The sequence below is a fragment of the Salvelinus sp. IW2-2015 genome, unplaced genomic scaffold (genome assembly GCF_002910315.2).
Source record: "Salvelinus sp. IW2-2015 unplaced genomic scaffold, ASM291031v2 Un_scaffold933, whole genome shotgun sequence".
In the NCBI taxonomy this organism is placed as follows: Eukaryota; Metazoa; Chordata; class Actinopteri; order Salmoniformes; family Salmonidae; genus Salvelinus; species Salvelinus sp. IW2-2015.
Genome location: NW_019942655.1, coordinates 335,049 through 354,890, shown reverse-complemented (window position 1 = coordinate 354,890; position 19,842 = coordinate 335,049). Strand labels below are relative to the sequence as shown.

Genomic DNA, 19,842 nt, shown 5'->3' with positions numbered 1-19,842 from the left:
ATATTTCCCAAACGCATCCATCCAAGAGTCCCAACATAGAGGTGTCAACCCCGGAGTGGTGCTTCATCTTCTCATTAAGTGTACGAAGACCCTCTAAGGCAACAGTAAGACTACCATCAGTTGCTGTGTTATTGGGAATGAAAGTACAACATTGCTCCCCGAACATGGCACAAACACCTCCGCGTTCAGCCAACAACATATCCACCGCGATTCTATTTTGGAATGCCATCAGGGATGTAGCTGCCAATTGTCCATGGACCGCCTCGAAACCTTTTGAGTCCAATTACCTAATTTTTAACCAAAAAACGAGAAAATGTTAAACCCTCAGGTCCATCCCTCTATACAACCTGTACCAGGTGGGCTCGTCGCCACCCGGGAACTTCAAACCTTCACAACAGGGAGGACAAAACATCACTTTTTATTCATTCGACAACCTCTACTACAGCAAACCAAGGGTCCTCCTCTGTCAGGCCCACTCTCCTGCGAAGCTTGATTCCGTATCAGCCTCTCCAACTGGAGCATCAAGCAACGGCATCATACCAGAGGTCCTTGCCCCATCTGTAACAGACTTCTTCAAACAAGGTATGATACAGGTAGCACAGCACATGAGCATAAGAAAAACAACAACTAGAGTCAGAAATCCAGTAACCATCATTTTAGTGTACTTACCAAACCAACCACCCAGCCAGGGGAACAGTCCACTCTCCTCCACACCTGCAAGACCCTTCATTTCCACTGATAACCTTGCCAACCCACTCAGAGCTTTTGAAATGCTCCCATCCGGACTAGTATTGTTTAGGACAAAACGTGCAACACTGTTCTCCAATCATTTTACATACACCTCCCTGGTTGGCCAGAATCATGTCCAGTTCTAGTCTATTTTGTCTACTGGTTTGAGAGGTAGCATCCAATCGTTCAGCCATCCCGTAAGTACTGTGTGGGTGTAGTTAACAAATCATTGTTGATTATAGTAGATATAATTGATCAGCATTCTGCTTAGCATCAACAATAGCTGGGCCAAAAATGGGCAATAAATGCCACAGGCCATCATTCCTGTTTGATGTCTGGTATTCGTGGGGACCCCTATTGGGACCCCAACAGGTTGGTGTGCATGTTATCTGTACCCTCGGACCAAGGAGCGTCACGGTTCTGCCGTCTCCTGGGTTGGTACCGAGTCTCTGTGTCATGTGCAGCTCCCAGAAGTTGGTTAGCTGTAACCTCAATAATAGGCAATGGTGTTATCAGACTGGCCAAAGCACATGTGCAACGACATATCCTTTCAAAATGGGGTCAATCGCCTGGCAGGTCCCCACATCCACCATACATCAGCAACACCTCTAGTTAATAGTGGCATTAGTGATGCAGGTAGTAGTAGGAGCCTCCCATAGTCTATACCCCTACCTGTACTAGTGATACAGCTGTAATATCCCCCATATGCCTAACTCCCCACGGTACCTTCTGGGGAGGGACTTCTGTGAACACAAGACTCAGAGTTTTACACAGGGTTGAATTGGCTAAACTTTCCAATATACACATTCAACCTTCCCCATTACTTAGGGCAAATGGGTGAGCAGCCAGAATAGGTCTGGCATGTCCACATACGACACAGTCCTTTCTATTTATTGTTTTGTAGGCCAACCACATATTCTCCCTTTCCTCATATTCAGTTTCAGTCCCCAATTGGTCACTATCTGAGATGTCTTTTACATTTATTACCTGTCCCAGATTGGAGAGCTTAGGTGGTGGTGTGGGACTTGGTCTTGAAGTGGTGGAGGAGGGCGGCTGAATCCCTGGTCCGTTGGAAGTGGTGGTGTCTGGCAGCACTGTGATGGTAACATCCCATCGTATCCTAAACAGACAGCTCAGGACCACAAGCAGTCCTGTAAAACCCATCCTCTCCCAGAGAACACATCATCAGCTAGAGATCAAGCAACACTTTCACTTCTATGAACGTACACAGTGAGGAAAGGTCGGGGTCAGGGAATTCTTCATTAAGGAGTTGACCCTGAGCTTTATTAGCAACAGTTCTTCTCCTTAACTCTGGGATCATTCGGCAGTGTCAGTGTGACTCACCCTCCAAGTGCGATATGCCCCATGTCTAGTGAATCACCTTTCCCTTTAATTCATCTGTAATGCATAAAATCTTGGACATACAGGTTTGGTTAACAAACAGTTTCTCATTTGTTCTATCTGATTATATATTTGACTTCTATGCCTATTTTTTAGCTAGATATTATTATTATTTTATTTTTTAATTATTATTATTTTTTTAATAATTAGTTTATTATCCAATAGGCCCATCCTATCCTAGACCACAATGTACCCATCCCCCTCTTGATACCTGGCTCTGCGAGGTAACAACCTTACCTATTCTAAATAATGACTTAGGGTAAGAATAGTAAAATATTCTTATGTTCTACATTATCATGTAGGAGCGCCCCTTTCATTTTCCACATGTCCAATTCTCCCTGTTGTCTCCATTCAGTAACTGTTATCTACCATTCTGTTATCTATGTCCTGGCGCCCTTCCGAAACTCCCCTCTCTGCTCTCAAACCTTCAAGGTCTCAGCAGTGTAGGGAGGGCCTGTCTGTCTGCCCTTTCCCTTATCTGTCTGGAACAACTGTTTTGTTTCCAAATTTTAACTAAATGTCTCACTGTTTGGCTTCATCTAAACTCATGGATTTTTAGAAAAACATGTCTATGGTGGCAATTTCTAGAGTCCTTACATATTAATTACCTCAAAACCAGTATACCAAATGACACACAATGCATTATCTACATGACCCTCCCCCGAAGCTGATCAGACTTCAAGAAGACAGCCATGATGCAGGTCAAAGGTTACAACACCCCTTACATTCGTGTTCATACCATGTCTAGACCTATTAAAGAACCCCTTATCTTTAAAAATTAAACATTTCCTTGTCTAATTAAAACTCAGAAATAAAAACTCTGAATATTCCATATATGAGTGTGCCCTTTAAGATACCTTGTCTCTGGGAACATGTAAATCCCTTAACCAAACGTTACTACAAACAAAACAAATTACATAGTTATACCTGTCACAAGAATTTAAAACATGGCCAAGAGGATTAAGTCCTCACCACATTAAAGCTCAGCTTGGACTTAGGTACCGAGCGCGACCATTAAAAATAGTTATTACCTGACCCGGATTTGCCAATTCAGCACGAGCTCCGAATGATCAAGCTCAGTTTAATTCCGATGCTACCTAGAAGGGTGTCCGAGGCGTGTACGAGGTTGCCAACAACTCACATCTTCAACTTACACTAACTTCTAGTCCCGGACACTGATAAAACTTGAACAGACACTTCAATTTATGGATACTCCTAGTTCTAGCAACTAGCCCCATTTCTAAGATGTGTCATTACTTCTCACTTATCTTACGGATCCTAGTTGCAACTAGCCCCGTTTCTAAGATATATCTCACACTTTATCTTATGGATACTCCTAGCTGATCAACATATCAGCAGCCCCATTTCTAAGATATTTCAGAATTACATAGTTATACCTGTCACAAGAATTTAAAACATGGCCAAGAGGATTAAGTCCTCACCACATTAAAGCTCAGGCTTGGACTTAGGTACCGAGCGGCGACCAGTTAAAAAATAGTTATTAACCTGACCCGGATTTGCCAATTCAGCACGAGCTCCCGAATGATCAAGCTCAGTTTAATTCCGAGCTACCTAGAAGGGTGTCCGAGGCGTGTACGAGGTTGCCAACAACTTACATCTTCAACTTACACTAACTTCTAGTCCCGGACACTGATACAAACTTGAACAAGACACTTCAATCTATGGATACTCCTAGTTCTAGCAACTAGCCCCATTTCTAAGATGTGTCATTACTTCTCACTTATCTTACGGATACTCCTAGTTGCAACTAGCCCCGTTTCTAAGATATATCTCACACTTTATCTTATGGATACTCCTAGCTGATCAACATATCAGCTAGCCCATTTCTAAGATATTTCAGAATAAATGGCAGATATCTTTACACAAGTGCCTTCACATGTAACACAAGTAATTTTAACAGAAATTCATACTCACACTCAGTACTGATCTTAAATTTGGATATGTCTATAATACAATATGCAGATTTTTGATTTAACAGGCTCTGCTTACCTTTGTTTAGCGACTTTTAGATCAGGTTCCTGAGGTGAGATGAATCCCCGGCAGCTCCTTTTCAGGTCACCCGTCTCTCTGGATTTGTCTCCAACTTCTCTCTCTCTTCTCATCAACCTCCTATGGACCGAATTCAGGTTCTTTAGAAAACCATCCTCTGCTACCAATTTGTTGATGATACATTTACTAGAAGAGTGAGACCAAGTTGAGATGCTGACCAGGTGGATAAGGTATGATATAAGGCAGTTTATTAAAGTGTAAAGATATCTGAAATAGCGTGCACGGACCCTTTCATCAAGCTCAAATGGAACTCTCTGAAAGAAGCCCAGATAACAGAGTGCATATACATTTTATACAGTACAGAAAGTAGGTTGAGTCTGGAAGTTCTGGTCCTCTGGTTGGTTCTGATGAGTTTGGGCGAGGTCTCCTTCAGGCTAGTATCACTGTCCCATTGGCTCTGAGTAGAGTTCTTTGTCTTCAGAAATGTTCAGCTAAAACAGGAGATTAGGTGTGTGCGTAGATGTTCCTATTTTGACATTTCTGTGTGTCTCTGTAAAATGTTCAGACTGAAGAGGAGTTTTTGTGTGTGCGTAGATGTTCCTGTCTTATCTGTGTTTATGAAAGGTTTACGTCAGCCCTCTGTCCTTGGGTATGTGTGTGTCTCAGTACCTCGTGAAATACAGTACCAAGCACCCTTTTCTTGTCAGTGTTGATAAAAGGTCTATGTCAGCCATCTGTCTCTGGGTGTGTGTGGGTCTCAGTATCTGCTATTAGTTTGTGAGAAACCCTGTTTGGAAAGAAGTTAGTTATAACAATGTAATAGCAAATATGCTTGTGTTATAATAAATGATATTTATTACAGAACCCACTTACTCAACTCTGGACAGATAAACATTTAGTATTTTGCTCTATGCCATCCAACCCGGAGCGCAGTTTTTTTTTTTTTTACGGTGGAACAGACCGTTGTAGGTTACGTCTGAATACTGTAATTTTGAGTAAACAATATTGCATTTATACACAATCCATCTTCTCATAAACATTGATGAACACACTTCACCTTTTCTGGACATGATGGGTTCATATTCCCGAAGTAGCCATAGCCTATAAATCACCATGCACATTTCTCATTTAATTGGGCGTATTAGATACGCTATTGTTGTGATTATTTTTGCTCTAAGCGTCAGAAAGGAAAACGTGTTCTGTAGTTTACAGTAGAATTTACCAGGCGAACAGACAGTTGATATTTTGCATTGAAGTCTGTTTGCCTACCACTGTAAGTAGACAATTCTTTATGAATTTAAGCAGTGCAGTAGCATAATTTAAAGAAAAAGTTCATGCAAAACATAATCCCCTATTCAAATCTAACGGTCTGTTTACAGGTCCACAGTAATTTTGCAGTTGTTGTCTTTCATAAAACGTCGTCTTGCAGCCTAGGCCTACAGCAAATGTCACTGCATTCTGCCATCACCAACAAAGACATTTGATCAAGTTCTCCTACTGCTCTTCACTTTAGAATAACTGCCTCAGCCCAATTCGAAAAACACAGGGTCGTTACAGTATATAGCACATACGGCGATATTCTCACCATAAATGGACTTTATTCATCTTTTTTCAGGCGGAGTTTTGACGCACGCTTGAGTTTCAGGACGGGTCTGATTTATAACAGAAACATGGGTATGTATGGCGTGAGCCCAAGATGATAACTCTCAATATGTTTGTACGTTCAGAAATGGCCCAAGCAGATATTTAGTGTGACACAGATTCAATGGTAAGAAATGAGGCCCCAGGTGAAAGCTATGATCCCTTATTGATGTCAGTTGTTAAATCAGTGTAGATGAAGGGGAGGAGACAGGTTAAATTAGGATTTGTAAACCTTGAGACGATTGAGACATGGATTGTGTATGCGTGCCATTCAGAAGGTGAACGGGGAAGACAAAATATTTAAGTGTGAACGGCGTATGGTAGTTAGTGCCAGGCGCACCGGTTTGTGTCAAGAACTGCAACGCTGCTGGGTTTTTCCACGCTCAACAGTTTCCCCTGTGTATCAAGAATGGTCCACCACCCAAAGGACATCCAGCCAACTTGACAACTGTGGGAAGCATTGGAGTCAACATGAGCCAGCATCCCTGTGGAATGCTTTCGACACCTTGCCCCAACGAATTTAGGCTGTTCTAAAGGCAAAAATGGGTGCAACTCAATTTTAGGAAGGTGTTCCTAAGATTTTGTACAGTCAGTGTACATTTGCACTCCTATTTTGAAAGTGGGGGTGCAGCTGCTCCATATGCTCATGGTGATAGAGAATCCACTGAACACGTTTTCTCAAATAAATATGTACAAAGCATGTTAAGTAGAAGGGAAAAAAACTTTACTCGATTACAATCCTTAAAATTCAAAAGAACAACTGAATCATATGACTCCTTTTCTGAAAATGAAATTATTTTAGAAACATCTAAAAAAAAAAAAAACGACAAGTCTGAGAGCCTTTGTCTTGTTTACGTCTGTTTCTTCACATCGTTGGCTTTCATTAGGGCCTTAATGGCCCTAGCTCTCATCTCTAACTCCAGGAGCTCCAGCTGCTGGGCTGAGGGCTGGCTTGGAGCTGGAGCTGGGCCAGGGACGGGTGCACTCTGAGCAGGTAGCCTCGTAATCAACAAGGGGGCCTCTGGAGCAGCGGCTAGTGGTGGCGCCATCAGTTTTTTTGCGTCTTCCTGGTCAGGTGTCGATGCTAAAGCTAGGATCTCGCTAACGCTTTTGTCTATGTCCTTCTGGAGTTCTTTCTTCGGTTCGGGGGGTTTGTCCGCAAAGGGTTTCCCGTCGGCAGGTGCTGGGGTCGCGGAGGGGCCGGGGTTAGATGTTTCTCCAGCAACTACTTCCAGTGTCCTGGCGGCTTCCTCAGTTTTTTCGGACGGCTCGTCTTTGTGTCCCTCGATGTCACTGTCGTAGGTGTCGGCGTTGATGCTAAGGACGTCGCTCTCCTCCGAGCCACCACCTTCTGCAGATAAAGTGACAGGAATCAGTTTGGGTCAAAAGGAATCTGTTCGTCATACTCAACCATCTCAGCAGACATGACAGAAAACTTTACCCATGTCAACTAGATTGCAGCATTCATTCTATCGTGTATGACATTCCGGTAGGCAAAGGCTTATTTAGTCTTGTAGGGCAACAAACGACAGAAGAGAAGCTGCATGTATCTAATTATAGACAAGTTGACTTACAAATAGCCAACCAAAATCCTGGAAATTCTAAGCAGAAACATATCTAAATTTACGCAAAAAAAAATATATATATCCTTCACCCCCGTAAAAAGAAAATCGTTCCACCATCTGAGTGTAGCCTAAAGCACATTTTCTATATTTGCGGGTTAGGGTCGGGCCTCATTTTCATACAATAGTTGGGCGGATGCGGATGAACAAACAGCTGACCCGTGCAGCACTACTGCAGACATCAGGGATCAGAAAACTCAGTCAATAGTCATAACAACATTGCTGAGTGACAACACTTAAAGTAATACTACACCACAAAAGTAACCTTTAAGAAATTTGTGATTTAAATCCACTGTTTACACTCGTACCCCTATACAGGTTGGAAATGGCAGATTTGGACACTGATAAACGCCTAAATTGGAACACAGTGGCTGTACAGTAACATGCTATACAAGACGTCAGACCTCAGGGTCTCTGCTTCACAGCTCTGTATGGGGTTTCGATTGACAGCTGTTCTGAATTTGAGCACCACGTTACAAAAAGTCCCCCCCCCCCCTCCTGCTAATTGGGCAAATGTTTTGTCAGAGAGAGAAATGCTGTAAATTAAAGAGGACTCAATGTATTTAGAAAGATGAGTCCTTGATTATAGTAAAATACTGCTTTGATGTCATACAAGCAAGCCAAACCACCCGTGAGTCCAAACATGCACTTCACATTTACGAATGATAAAACTCATGTCAGTGTCAACATTTATGAAAACGATGTTTAATGTACAGTTACAAGGTGACACGGTGTCATACCCTGGGTTGTTCTGAACACAATGACCCGGTTTGGTTTATTGTGAAGAAAATTCGCTGTGGCAAAAGCACCTGAATGCACTCATGACCTCTTTCTATGCTCACCAGAATTACAATCCGGTTCCCTGAATTGTCTCGTGAAAGCCTAACACTATTAAGATTGTATTTTATAACTTCGGTAGTCACGTTGGCAATAGAACAAGATTTCAAATCATGCCCACCTAATCTAGATTGCGCTTTAAAAAAAAAAAAAAGGACAATTTTTGGATTGCGCAAACAGTAAATTGTGTGACGTCAGGGATCCAGGGTTGTGTTTGAAATTAAACTACAAGTGTGTTTGCGCTAGTTCCTCAGACACAGACAGGAGAACGCAACAAAAAAAGTACCTTATAGTTGAAGACGCAGAGTCATACATTTTTTTTATTTTTTTTAAGTGCATTGAAATTACTTAAGAACTGTGCACACTTTGGAGATATGTGTGGCCACTTGGAAACACCAGTTAGAACTCACACAAACACTTGTCTTTTTTGTGTGTGTGTGTCTTATGTTGCACCTACACGACGTACCAGGAAGTCTTATCATGTTACTGAATGTATCCAGAGTATTTTTTAGATCTCCTTATCAACAAACGCAGCGAGAAATACAGTAATTGTAAAATGCACATACAATCAGTGTATTGTCAGGATTCAGTCTTGTCAGGTGAACTGTGGTGTCCTCACTTTTAGTTGAATAATTTTGACAATCTCCAAACGGTTTCCTTTTAATTGCAAACCATGGTTATGCATTTGCTTTCCATAATTTCTTCTGTAAGAAACATTTCCATACAGGCCAATTCCCACATGTGTGTAAATGGTTCATGTTATCCCCCCAAAATGAAGCACATCAGTGGTCAAGAAAATGCACTTTATAAGTTGAGCAAAAATTTTCCCTTGATGCATCGTAAGTGCATGCACTTTCCTTTCATCTGACACTAGAGCAGTGTGGCCAATATGCCTTAAAATCTAGACCGGCTATTTCCCAAAATGTGATTCACATTTTCAAACAGTCCATTAAAACCTTCACTCTCGCACAGACATGTAGAAACATACCAATTTGAAAAATAAGCCACGAGAGTTTTTTTGTGCGAGAATTAAGACGACTTTTGAGTAGTAAGACATGTATAAAAGTAACAGGTACCATTAATAAGGGGCTAGAAGTGTCTTATATGGTGAGCTAGTGGCTAGGACAGACAAGCCCCATACTATTGTGGAGGACTTCATTCACCCTGCTGCCGCGGATATGGCTGGGACAATGCTGGGGGAAAAGGCCCCAAGACATATACACAGACAATGTCTTCATCAAACAACCCTGTTTCACGACGCATCAGTGACATGGCAGGAGATGTTTTGAAATAATTACTGCTTCGAGTACAAGCCATTGAATTCTATGCAGCATCCACCGAGAGGCTTTGTTAAAGCAAGGCCCCTGAACTCTCGTGTATTTTCTGCATTATGCAATGATATGGGCAGCGACCATGTAATGCTTCTACAACAGACAGAAGAGTGCTGGTTATCAAGGGGCAAAGTATTAACACGTTTTTTTAAATTGAGAGACGAGCTTAAAGTTCTCTTTATTGACCATCATTTTCACTTGTCTGACCGCTTGACTAATGACGAGTTTCTCACACGACTTGGCCTATCTGAGTGGTTTCTTCTCGCCTGAATCTTGGATTACAGGGACTCTGCGCAACTATATTCAATGTGCGGGACAAAATTGAGGCTATGATTAAGAAGTTGGAGCTCTTTTCTGTCTGCATTAACAAGGACAAAGTACAGGTCTTTCCATCATTGTATGATGTTTTTTGTGTGCAAATGAACTCAAGCGTACAGACAATGTCAAATGTGATATAGCGAGGCACCTGAGTGAGCTGGGTGCGCAATTACTTTCCCAAAATGGACGACACAAACAACTGGATTCGTTATCCCTTTCATGCCCTGCCTCCAGTCCACTTAACGATATCTGAACAAGAGAGCCTCGAAATTGCAACAAGCGGTTCTGTGAAAATTTTATTTAACCAGAAGCCACTGCCAGATTTCTGGATTGGGCTGCGCTCAAGATGATCCTGCCTTGGAAAATTGCACTGTTAAGACACTGATGCCCTTTGCAACCACGTACCTATGTGAGAGTGGATTCTCGGTACTCACTAGCATGATTTAATACTGAGACTCCAATAAAAGCCAACATTGCAGAGTTATGTGCATCCTTTCAAGCATACCCTTCTCATTAACCTGTGGTAAGTTATTCACAATTTGATGAACAAATAAGGTTTTATATGTAAGATGGTTAAATAAAAGAGCAAAATTATTTATTATTATTTGTGCCCTGGTCCTATAAGAGCTCGGTCACTTCCCACGAGCCTGGTTGTAACAAAAACTCACTCATTCTTATGTTTAATAAATGTATGTGTTTGGCAGGCTTACAATGGCAAAAAACAACATTTGAGAGTGCGCTGACCCTGGTGCTAGAGGGGGTACAGCTGGAGGTTGAATGTTTGAAAGGGTTACGGGACTATAGAAAGTTTGGGAACCACTGGTCTCGACCAATATCAGTACCTTGTTTGGTCTCCACTTCAACACTCTCTTTGAGGGACGACGTAGAATCCACATTATTATCCTGCCTTTACAGAAAGAAAGGGAAAAAAAGACTTTCAGTTGAATCACTTCCGGACTAACATTGACCAATCAGATAAAAAAATATTCATTGTATCAGGATATGATGTATTACTGTAGAGCACTTATGACAAATGTTTACATTTCTACCTGCAACTAGCGCCAAAATGTCAACTAGTCTACACACCAGTAGTAGCAAAGCAATAGAAATCCATAAGAGTAAAACATTCTTTGTAGAAAGCAAAATTAGCTTTTTACAGCAAATAAGCAGTTTGGCCTATTGTGTGTACACAACGCCATGTCTTACAATTGGTTCTCGCTACACAGGTTGACAACAGCAAAAACATCAGCGATAACAAGACCTTTTCACGTCCTTGCAACATATAAGGTAAGAAGCAGTAGTACTACGCTCCAATTAAATGCAGTTCTACTCACTGGCTATCGGTGGCGCCATTTTCCCTATCCCCTTCAGATGAACCAGTCAGCTCTTCACCTTTGAGAACATCAACCAAACACACCATCAGATTAATGAGGTGAAAATGGATCGTGTTCAGAACGACACAACGTAGCAAAAAAAAAAAAAAAAAAAAGGGTTCTTGTTGGGAAACGTTCAGGTAATAGCCTACTTCCTGGTTTTGTGTCTTCTGAACACCACCCAGCCTATAACAGACCAAGAGAACCGACAAGACAGCAGGGTTAACAGTAGACCACTACCGTGTGATGCTGAATGGACCCATGGGCTTACCCTCCAGTATGTGAAGGAGGTGGCTTTGAGACAGCTGCTCCAGCTGCTCCCTGCACAATGTCTTGATTTCATCCAGACTACAGCTCTGTAAAAACAAAAGACGTAATCCAGACTACAGCTCTGTAAAAAGAACAAAATGTAATCCAGACTACAGCTCTGTAAAAACAAAACAAGAGAACAAATCTGGAAACAAGAGAGAGAGGGGAGGAGGGAGAGAAGATACCATAACTGTCTACTTTCAACCTATCAATGTGGTACAAATTAATAAAACTGGCAAATGTCCACAGCACCAAATCAAATAAAAAACAGAGAAATTACTCAAATGTGACTAGTGGCACCATCTGACTATACTATTAACTGACTGTCCACAATACATCAAACACACATCCAATCTTTACATTATGTAGCATGGAACAGATGTGCTGACCAAACACACAAATGGGTTAGGAATTAGTACTTAGGTCTAGCCCCTTTGCACAGCCAACACCCCTGATGCAGGGACCCTGGCTCCAGTCCGTTTCAGGCTACCCCTGAATTTCACCACACAAATCACCTTGAGTTCATCAGGCAGCATCTTCTGCAGCTTACTCTCTCCCAGCACGTGAAAGCACTGATCTAGCATCTCATGTCTGTCTGCGACATAGGCACTGATGGGTTTAAACGGCACACTCAGGTCCAGTCCTCCCTCCTCGACGTCGCTGCCAGGCTCAATCGGCTCCAGATCTGCCTGCTCGTCCTTGGACTCCTGTTTCAAGGAGTCATACAGCAGTATGTTTTTCACCAGGATTAACCGAGTGAATGAGAGCCAACATTGTGTCAAAGGTAGAATGCAAGTAATCACTGAAGTGCAAAATGCATTGGTCTGTTTCCCTAAAAACTCTTACACCCTGAACAGACCGACCACGTTGGAAATTAACTTTGTTTCCAGTGGATTAAAATAGTCAGAGTAAAGAAAGACAAGATTTTGTATGAAAATTCTACAAAGAACCAGCAAAAAAAAAGACCAAAAAAAGGACCATATGATTTTCAGGTTAAAAAAAATAACCCACTGTTCATCTCCCAAGACAAACTAGCGATCTAACATTAAATATACATGACTGCTTCATGTGTGTTTTGACCTTCCCCCAAACTAATATAATTGATTCAGTTGGTTTTGAAATTTAACCTGTGTGTAGGGCGGAGCAATATTGCCTACAAATCATATCTATATTTTTTTTCCAAACTTATGGGAAATTCAAGAGATAAATATATATACACATACGTACACGTACCAGTCAAAAGTTGGACATACAGTTGAAGTCGGAATTTTACATACACTTAGGTTGGTGTCATTAAAACTCGTTTTTCAACCACTCCACACATGTATTGTTAACAAACTATAGTTTTGGCAAGTTGGTTAGGATATCTACTTTGTGCATGATACAAGTAATTTTTCCAACAATTGTTTACACAGATTATTTCACTGTATCACAATTCCAGTGCTTCAGAAGTGTACATACACTAGGTTGATTGTGCCATTAAACAGCTTGGAAAATTTCAGAAAATGATGTCATGGCTTTAGAAGCTTCTGATAGACTAATTGACATCATTTGAGTCAATTGGAGGTGTACATGTGGATGTATTTCAAGGCCTACCTTCAAACTCAGTGCCTCTTTGCTTGACATCATGGGAAAATCTAAAGAAATCAGCCAAGACCTCAGAAAATAAATTGTAGACCTCCACAAGTTTGGAAATTGCTCCCGAGGATGAACCAAACACCTGAAGGTGCCACATTCATCTGTAGAAACAATAGTACGCAAGTATAAACACCATGGGACCACGCAGCCGTCATACCGCTCAGGAAGGAGACACGTTCTGTCTCCTAGAGATGAACGTACTTTGGTGCGAAAAGTGCAAATCAATCCCAGAACAACAGCAAAGGACCTTGTGAAGATGCTGGAGGAAGCAGGTACAAAAGTATCTACATCCACAGTAAAATGAGTCCTATATCGACATAACCTGAAAGGCCGCTCAGCAAGGAAGACGCCACTGCTCCAAAACCGCCATTAAAAAGCCAGACTACGGTTTGCAACTGCACATGGGGACAAAGGTCGTACTTTTTGGAGAAATGTCCTCTGGTCTGATGAAACAAAAATAGAACTGTTTGGCCATAATGACCATCGTTATGTTTGGAGTAAAAAGGGGGAGGCTTGCAAGCCGAAGAACACCATCCCAACCGTGAAGCATCATGTTGTGGTGGTGCTTTGCTGCAGGAGGGACTGGTACACTTCACAAAATAGATGGCATAATGAGGCAGGAATATTATGTGGATATATTGAAGCAACATCTCAAGACATCAGTCAGGAAGTTAAAGCTTGGTCACAAATGGGTCTTCCAAATGGACAATGACCCCAAGCATACTTCCAAAGTTGTGGCAAAATGGCTTAAGGACAACAAAGTCAAGGTATTGGGGTGGCCATCACAAAGCCCTGACCTCAACCCTATAGAAAATTTGTGGGCAGAACTGAAAAAGCGTGTGCGAGCAAGGAGGCCTAGAAACCTGACTCAGTTACACCAGCTCTGTCAGGAGGAATGGGCCAAAATTCACCCAACTTATTGTGTGAAGCTTGTGGAGGGCTACCCGGAATGTTTGAACCAAGTTAAACAGCTTAAAGGCAATGCTACCAAATTCTAATTGAGTGCATGTAAACTTCTGACCCACTGGGAATGTGATGAAAGAAATAAAAGCTGAAATAAAATCACTCTTTAAAATTATTCGGATATTTAACATTCTTAAAATAAGTGGTGATCCTAACTGACCTAAGACAGGAAATTTTTACTTGGATTAAATGTCAGGAATTGAGAAAATGAGCTTAAATGTAGTTGGCTAAGGTGTATGTAACCTTCGACCTCAACTGTACCTAATCATTCAAGGGTTTCTTTATTTTTTGTATTTTCTACATTCTAGAAGTGAAGACAACACTATGAAATAATATATGTAATATATATAATAATATATATAAATCATGTAGTCACCACAAAAAAAAGTAATCAACCAGCTTCATGAGGTAGTCACTTGGAATGCATTTCAATGAACAGGTGTTCATTGAAATGTGGAACTTCTTTCCTTCTTAATGCGTTTGAGCCAATCAGTTGTGTTGTGACAAGGTAGAGGTGGTATACAGAAGATAGCGTATTTGGTCTTTGAGAAATGACAGTCCATCATTACTTAAAAACATGAAGGTCAGTCAATACGGAAAATGTCAAGAACTTTGAAAGATTCTTCATGTGCAGTCGCAAAAACCATCAAGCGCTATGATGAAACTGGCTCTCATGAGGACCGCCACAGGAAAGGAAGACCTTGAGTTCTCTGCTGCAGAGGATCAGTTCATTAGAGTGAACCTCAGAAATTGCAGCCCAAATAAATACTTCAGAGCTCAAGTAACAGACACATCTCAACATCAACTGTTCAGAGGAGACTGTGTGAATCAGGCCTTCATGGTTGAATTCCTGCAAAGAAACCACTACTAAAGGACTCCAAGAAGAAGAGACTTGCTTGGGCCAAGAAACACGAGCAATGATTTATTTCCAATTCAAAGCATACTTAACCAGCATGGCTACCACAGCATTCTGCAGCGATACACGATCCCATCTGGTTTGTGCTTAGTGGGACTATCATTTGTTTTTCAACAGGACAATGATCCAACACAACTTCAGGCTGTGTAAGGGCTATTTGACCAAAAAGGAGAGTGATGGAGTGCTGCATCAGATGACCTGGCCTCCACAATCACCAACCTCAACCCAATTGAGATAGTTTGGGATGAGTTTGGGATGAGTTGGACCGCAGAGTAAAGGAAAAGTAACCAAGTGGTCAGCTGTCAAAGCAGCTCACAGATCACTGCACCTGTACATAGCCCACCTGTAAATAGCCCATCCAACTACCTCATCCCCATACTGTATTTATTTATCTTGCTCCTTTGCACCCCAGTATCTCTACTTGCACATTCATCTTCTGCACATTCTACCATTCCAGTGTTTAAATGCTATATTGTAATTACTTCGCCACCATGGCCTATTTATTGCCTTACCTCACCTCAATTGCACACAATTTATATATATACACTTTTTCTACTGTATTATTGACTGTATGTTTGTTTATTCCATGTGTAACTGTGTTGTTGTATGTGTCGAACTGCTTTGCTTTATCTTGGCCAGGTCGCAAATGTAAATTGTTCTCAACTAGCCTGCCTGGTTAAATAAAGGTGAATTTTTTTTTTTAAATGTAATAAAATGTGGAAACTACTTCAAGACTGATGGAAAAACATTCCAGGTGAAACTGGTTGAGAGAGTGCCAAGAGTGTGCAAGGTTGTCATCAAGGCAAAGGGTGGCTAATTTGAAAATTCTAAAATATATATTCTGATTTGTTTAACACTTTTTTGGTTGCTACATGATTCCATAAAAGTAATTTCATAGTCGTGATGTCTTTACTGTTATTCTACAATGAAGAAAATCGTTAAAAATATATATTTCAAAAACCTTGAATGAGTAGGTGTCCAAACTTTTGACAGATATATATATATATATATATATATATATATATATATATATAGAGAGAGATTATTTTATGTTCTGCGTTGTTATACAATTATAAGGTCAAAAACACTGCATTTCAAACAGTCAGCAATAATCGAATGAATTCAAGGTTTGTGAAATTACACTTAGGCTAAATATAAGCCTTCCACAATAAGACAGTAATATATTTTTTTAAATGTATCTAAATAGTTTAACCTACTTTTTGTTGTTGCAATAACCCCTGATCAGGCTTTCAAGTCTATGAAAATACCCTTTTTGTTACAAATTTAACCAGAACCATGTATAATGAACATGCGCTGATATTTATTTATTGTAATAGGCATTCTATAAAATAAAATAAAGTATTAAAACAGGTCTCATAAACAATCTCAAGCACAAGTCCACGTGCGTAGCCAGCTAATCTGTATATTTCCAGTTTATCCAACCTGGATCTATTTGCTAGCTAACGAGGTAGAACAGTTGAATTGCTATGAACACAGCCATCTGTCCATCTCCACCTGTTTTGAACAGCATGTTAGCCTGTCCACTTTGTTCAGATGTTGAAATCAAGTGGCCCACCTTATGTCACAGATTGAGAACAAGTTGCCAACTCCTTATATAAAATGAGTTATGTTTATTGCACAAATTATAAAACACAGACTAGACTGCTAGTATAACAGTCCTTGGCTAAATGCTGCTAGCGGTACCACAATGCCGCATGTGACAAAGTGAGCATTAGTTTACCACAATCAATGATTACTGATATTCCTGTTTTAGTAGTCTGTCCTGCGTGCAATATGAGGAGACATAAAAAGGGTATCGTTAGAAAAGTTAACTTATCTATTACAGTAAAATAAATGTCTTAATGTTTCGGTGGATTCTGGGGCGGCAGGGTAGCCTAGTGGTTAGAGCGTTGGACTAGTAACCGAAAGGTTGCAAGATCGAAAACCCTCAGGGTGGCAAGGTACAACTCTGCCGTTCTGCCCCCGAACAAGGCAGTTAACCCACTGTTCCTAGCCTGTCACTGAAAATAAGAATCTGTTCTTAATGGACTTGCTTTGTTAAATAAAGGTAAAATATATATTTTTAATTCTGACCAAGGTAAAGTTGGTTTTATATTCGCACATTCAGACATTCGCCAAAAGCCATTTAAAATTGTTTTAAAAAATCAATAACTAATTCATCGTTTGTCACAGAAAAATCTAACTAGAAATTATACATTATACATTGTATATTATTATATACATCAATGATGTTGCTCTTGCTGCGGGCGATTCCCTGATCCACCTCTACGCAGACGACACCATTCTATATACTTCCGGCCCTTCCTTGGACACTGTGCTATCTAACCTCCAAACGAGCTTCAATGCCATACAACACTCCTTCCGTGGCCTCCAACTGCTCTTAAACGCTAGTAAAACCAAATGCATGCTTTTCAACCGTTCGCTGCCTGCACCCGCACGCCCGACTAGCATCACCACCCTGGACGGTTCCGACCTAGAATATGTGGACATCTATAAGTACCTAGGTGTCTGGCTAGACTGCAAACTCTCCTTCCAGACTCATATCAAACATCTCCAATCCAAAATCAAATCAAGAATCGGCTTTCTATTCCGCAACAAAGCCTCCTTCACTCACGCCGCCAAACTTACCCTAGTAAAACTGACTATCCTACCGATCCTCGACTTCGGCGATGTCATCTACAAAATAGCTTCCAATACTCTACTCAGCAAACTGGATGCAGTTTATCACAGTGCCATTCGTTTTGTTACTAAAGCACCTTATACGACCCACCACTGCGACCTGTATGCCCTAGTCGGCTGGCCCTCGCTACATGTTCGTCGTCAGACCCACTGGCTCCAGGTCATCTACAAGGCTATGCTAGGTAAAGTGCCGCCTTATCTCAGTTCACTGGTCACGATGGCTACACCCACCCGCAGCACGCGCTCCAGCAGGTGTATCTCACTGATCATCCCTAAAGCCAAAACCTCATTTGGACGCCTTTCCTTCCAGTTCTCTGCTGCCTGCGACTGGAACGAATTGCAAAAATCTCTGAAGTTGGAGACTTTTATCTCCCTCAACAACTTTAAAAATCTGCTATCCGAGCAGCTAACCGATCGCTGCAGCTGTACATAGTCCATCTGTAAACTACCCACCCAATTTACCTACCTCACCCCCCATACTGCTTTTATTTATTTACTTTTCTGCTCTTTTGCACACCAGTATCTCTTCTTGCACATGATCATCTGATGATTTATCACTCCAGTGTTAATCTGCTAAATTGTAATTATTCGATTTATTGCCTGCCTCATGCCTTTTGCACACATTGTATATAGATTCTCTTTTTTTTCTACCATGTTATTGACTTGTTTATTGTTTATCCCATGTGTAACTCTGTGTTGTCTGTTCACACTGCTATGCTTTATCTTGGCCAGGACGCAGTTGCAAATGAGAACTTGTTCTCAACTAGCCTACCTGGTTAAATAAAGGTGAAATAAATAAAATAAAATAAAAATGTATTCTATAAATGTCTAGCATGCTTTTACAACGTTTGTTTTGAGGGGAAAAAATCCAGTTTTGACTTGCTAGAAATACATAAAATCTATGAAATGCCATTTAAAACTGTATAAATCAGGGCATGAAGTCTATTCAATTTGTATTTCTATCAAATCCGAAATGGAATTTATACTCAAACCAAAGATTGTAAAAGTATACTAGACATTTATAGAATACATCATATCTAGTTTGATGATTCTGTGACAAACAGTGAATTAGTTATTGATTTATACAGCTTTAAATTTGTATTTTAAAGATGATGTATTTCCATCAATTTGTAAAAGTATACTAGACATTAATATAATAGATTATATATTAGTTTGATGATTCTGTGACAAACAATTAATTAGTTATTGGTTTTTACCATTTTAAATGGCTTTTGGAGAATGTCTTTTGAACGTCTGAATGTGTGAATATAAAACCAACATTACCTTGGTCCGATTCTGCTGGACAGAGAGGAGGAAGTGATCTCAACTTTGTTGTTGTGAGTGGAAGGGGGGGCTTGGTGTGTGTGTAATGGGAAGGTGCACACAGAACACAAGGAGAGAAGGTGAGGAGACCAAAAAGACTAAATGAATAAAAAAAATAAAGAAAATTAAGTGATTGCGATACAGACACTTGGAATATTAGGTTTTTCTATAAATGAGCAAAGCAGCCAACGTAGCTAGCTAGCTTTGCCGTGGATGAGTGTTCAATGTTCTCACCTCCACGCTAGATTCTGTACACCTGCGTCTTCTGTCGACATGCTGCTCTTCCGTATGTGAACTTTTCCTTTTCTTTTCTCTGCTAGTGGATTTTTTCCTCAGCATTTTTTTACTGGTTACAATTATGAGCAAACAATATAGCTACGTGTTCTTCCACAACTTGCTACTCTAGTAAACGGGTTGACTGCTGCGCAGTGTCCGAGCTTAGTGCTGCTCACTGTCTCGACGGCAACCAATATGAAAGCTTTTCCGGGTCACGGAGTTTTATATATTTTTCTAAATAAAAGCCCCTCCCCGTAATAGTAGAAAAGTGTCAATAACCTAAATGTATTCATGATGTTATACAATAATTGTCAAAACATTCAGTGATTAATATTTGTTTGTATTTAAGTGGCATTTTCAACTTCCAAGGTCAAATAAATAACACAAATTAGCGTCATATATCATGAATAAATACAGGTTATTAAAACGTGTCTTCTATTACATGGAGGACTTTT

General features: G+C 40.6%; 1 protein-coding gene across 2 annotated transcripts; it reads right to left on the bottom strand.

The window, feature by feature from the left end:
• Nucleotides 1-4,648: 4,648 nt before the first annotated feature.
• On the bottom strand, nt 4,649-19,583 carry LOC112069215 (caspase activity and apoptosis inhibitor 1). Of its 2 annotated transcripts, none has more exons than XM_024136504.2 (6): nt 19,346-19,583; nt 12,087-12,278; nt 11,534-11,618; nt 11,224-11,281; nt 10,732-10,796; nt 4,649-7,132 (listed from the first exon to the last, which is right to left on the bottom strand). In XM_024136504.2, exons 1-6 carry the CDS (start codon nt 19,448-19,450, stop codon nt 6,633-6,635), a joined length of 1,005 nt encoding a protein of 334 aa, XP_023992272.1. In that variant the 5' UTR covers nt 19,451-19,583; the 3' UTR covers nt 4,649-6,632. The 2 variants fall into 2 exon arrangements, with proteins under 2 accessions (XP_023992272.1, XP_023992274.2); XM_024136506.2 differs by lacking the exon at nt 19,346-19,583 and adding an exon at nt 17,738-18,505.
• Nucleotides 19,584-19,842: the final 259 nt, after the last annotated feature.

Excerpts from the sequence above, each read along its gene's own strand:
- LOC112069215 (XM_024136504.2), bottom strand. The coding sequence starts at position 19,450 with ATGCTGAGGAAAAAATCCACTAGCAGAGAAAAGAAAAGGAAAAGTTCA. Across the intron at positions 11,619-12,086 it reads TGCTGCCTGATGAACTCAAG|AGCTGTAGTCTGGATGAAAT; the intron begins GTGATTTGTGTG and ends TTGTTTTTACAG. Across the intron at positions 11,282-11,533 it reads CCTCCTTCACATACTGGAGG|GTGAAGAGCTGACTGGTTCA; the intron begins GTAAGCCCATGG and ends ATGTTCTCAAAG.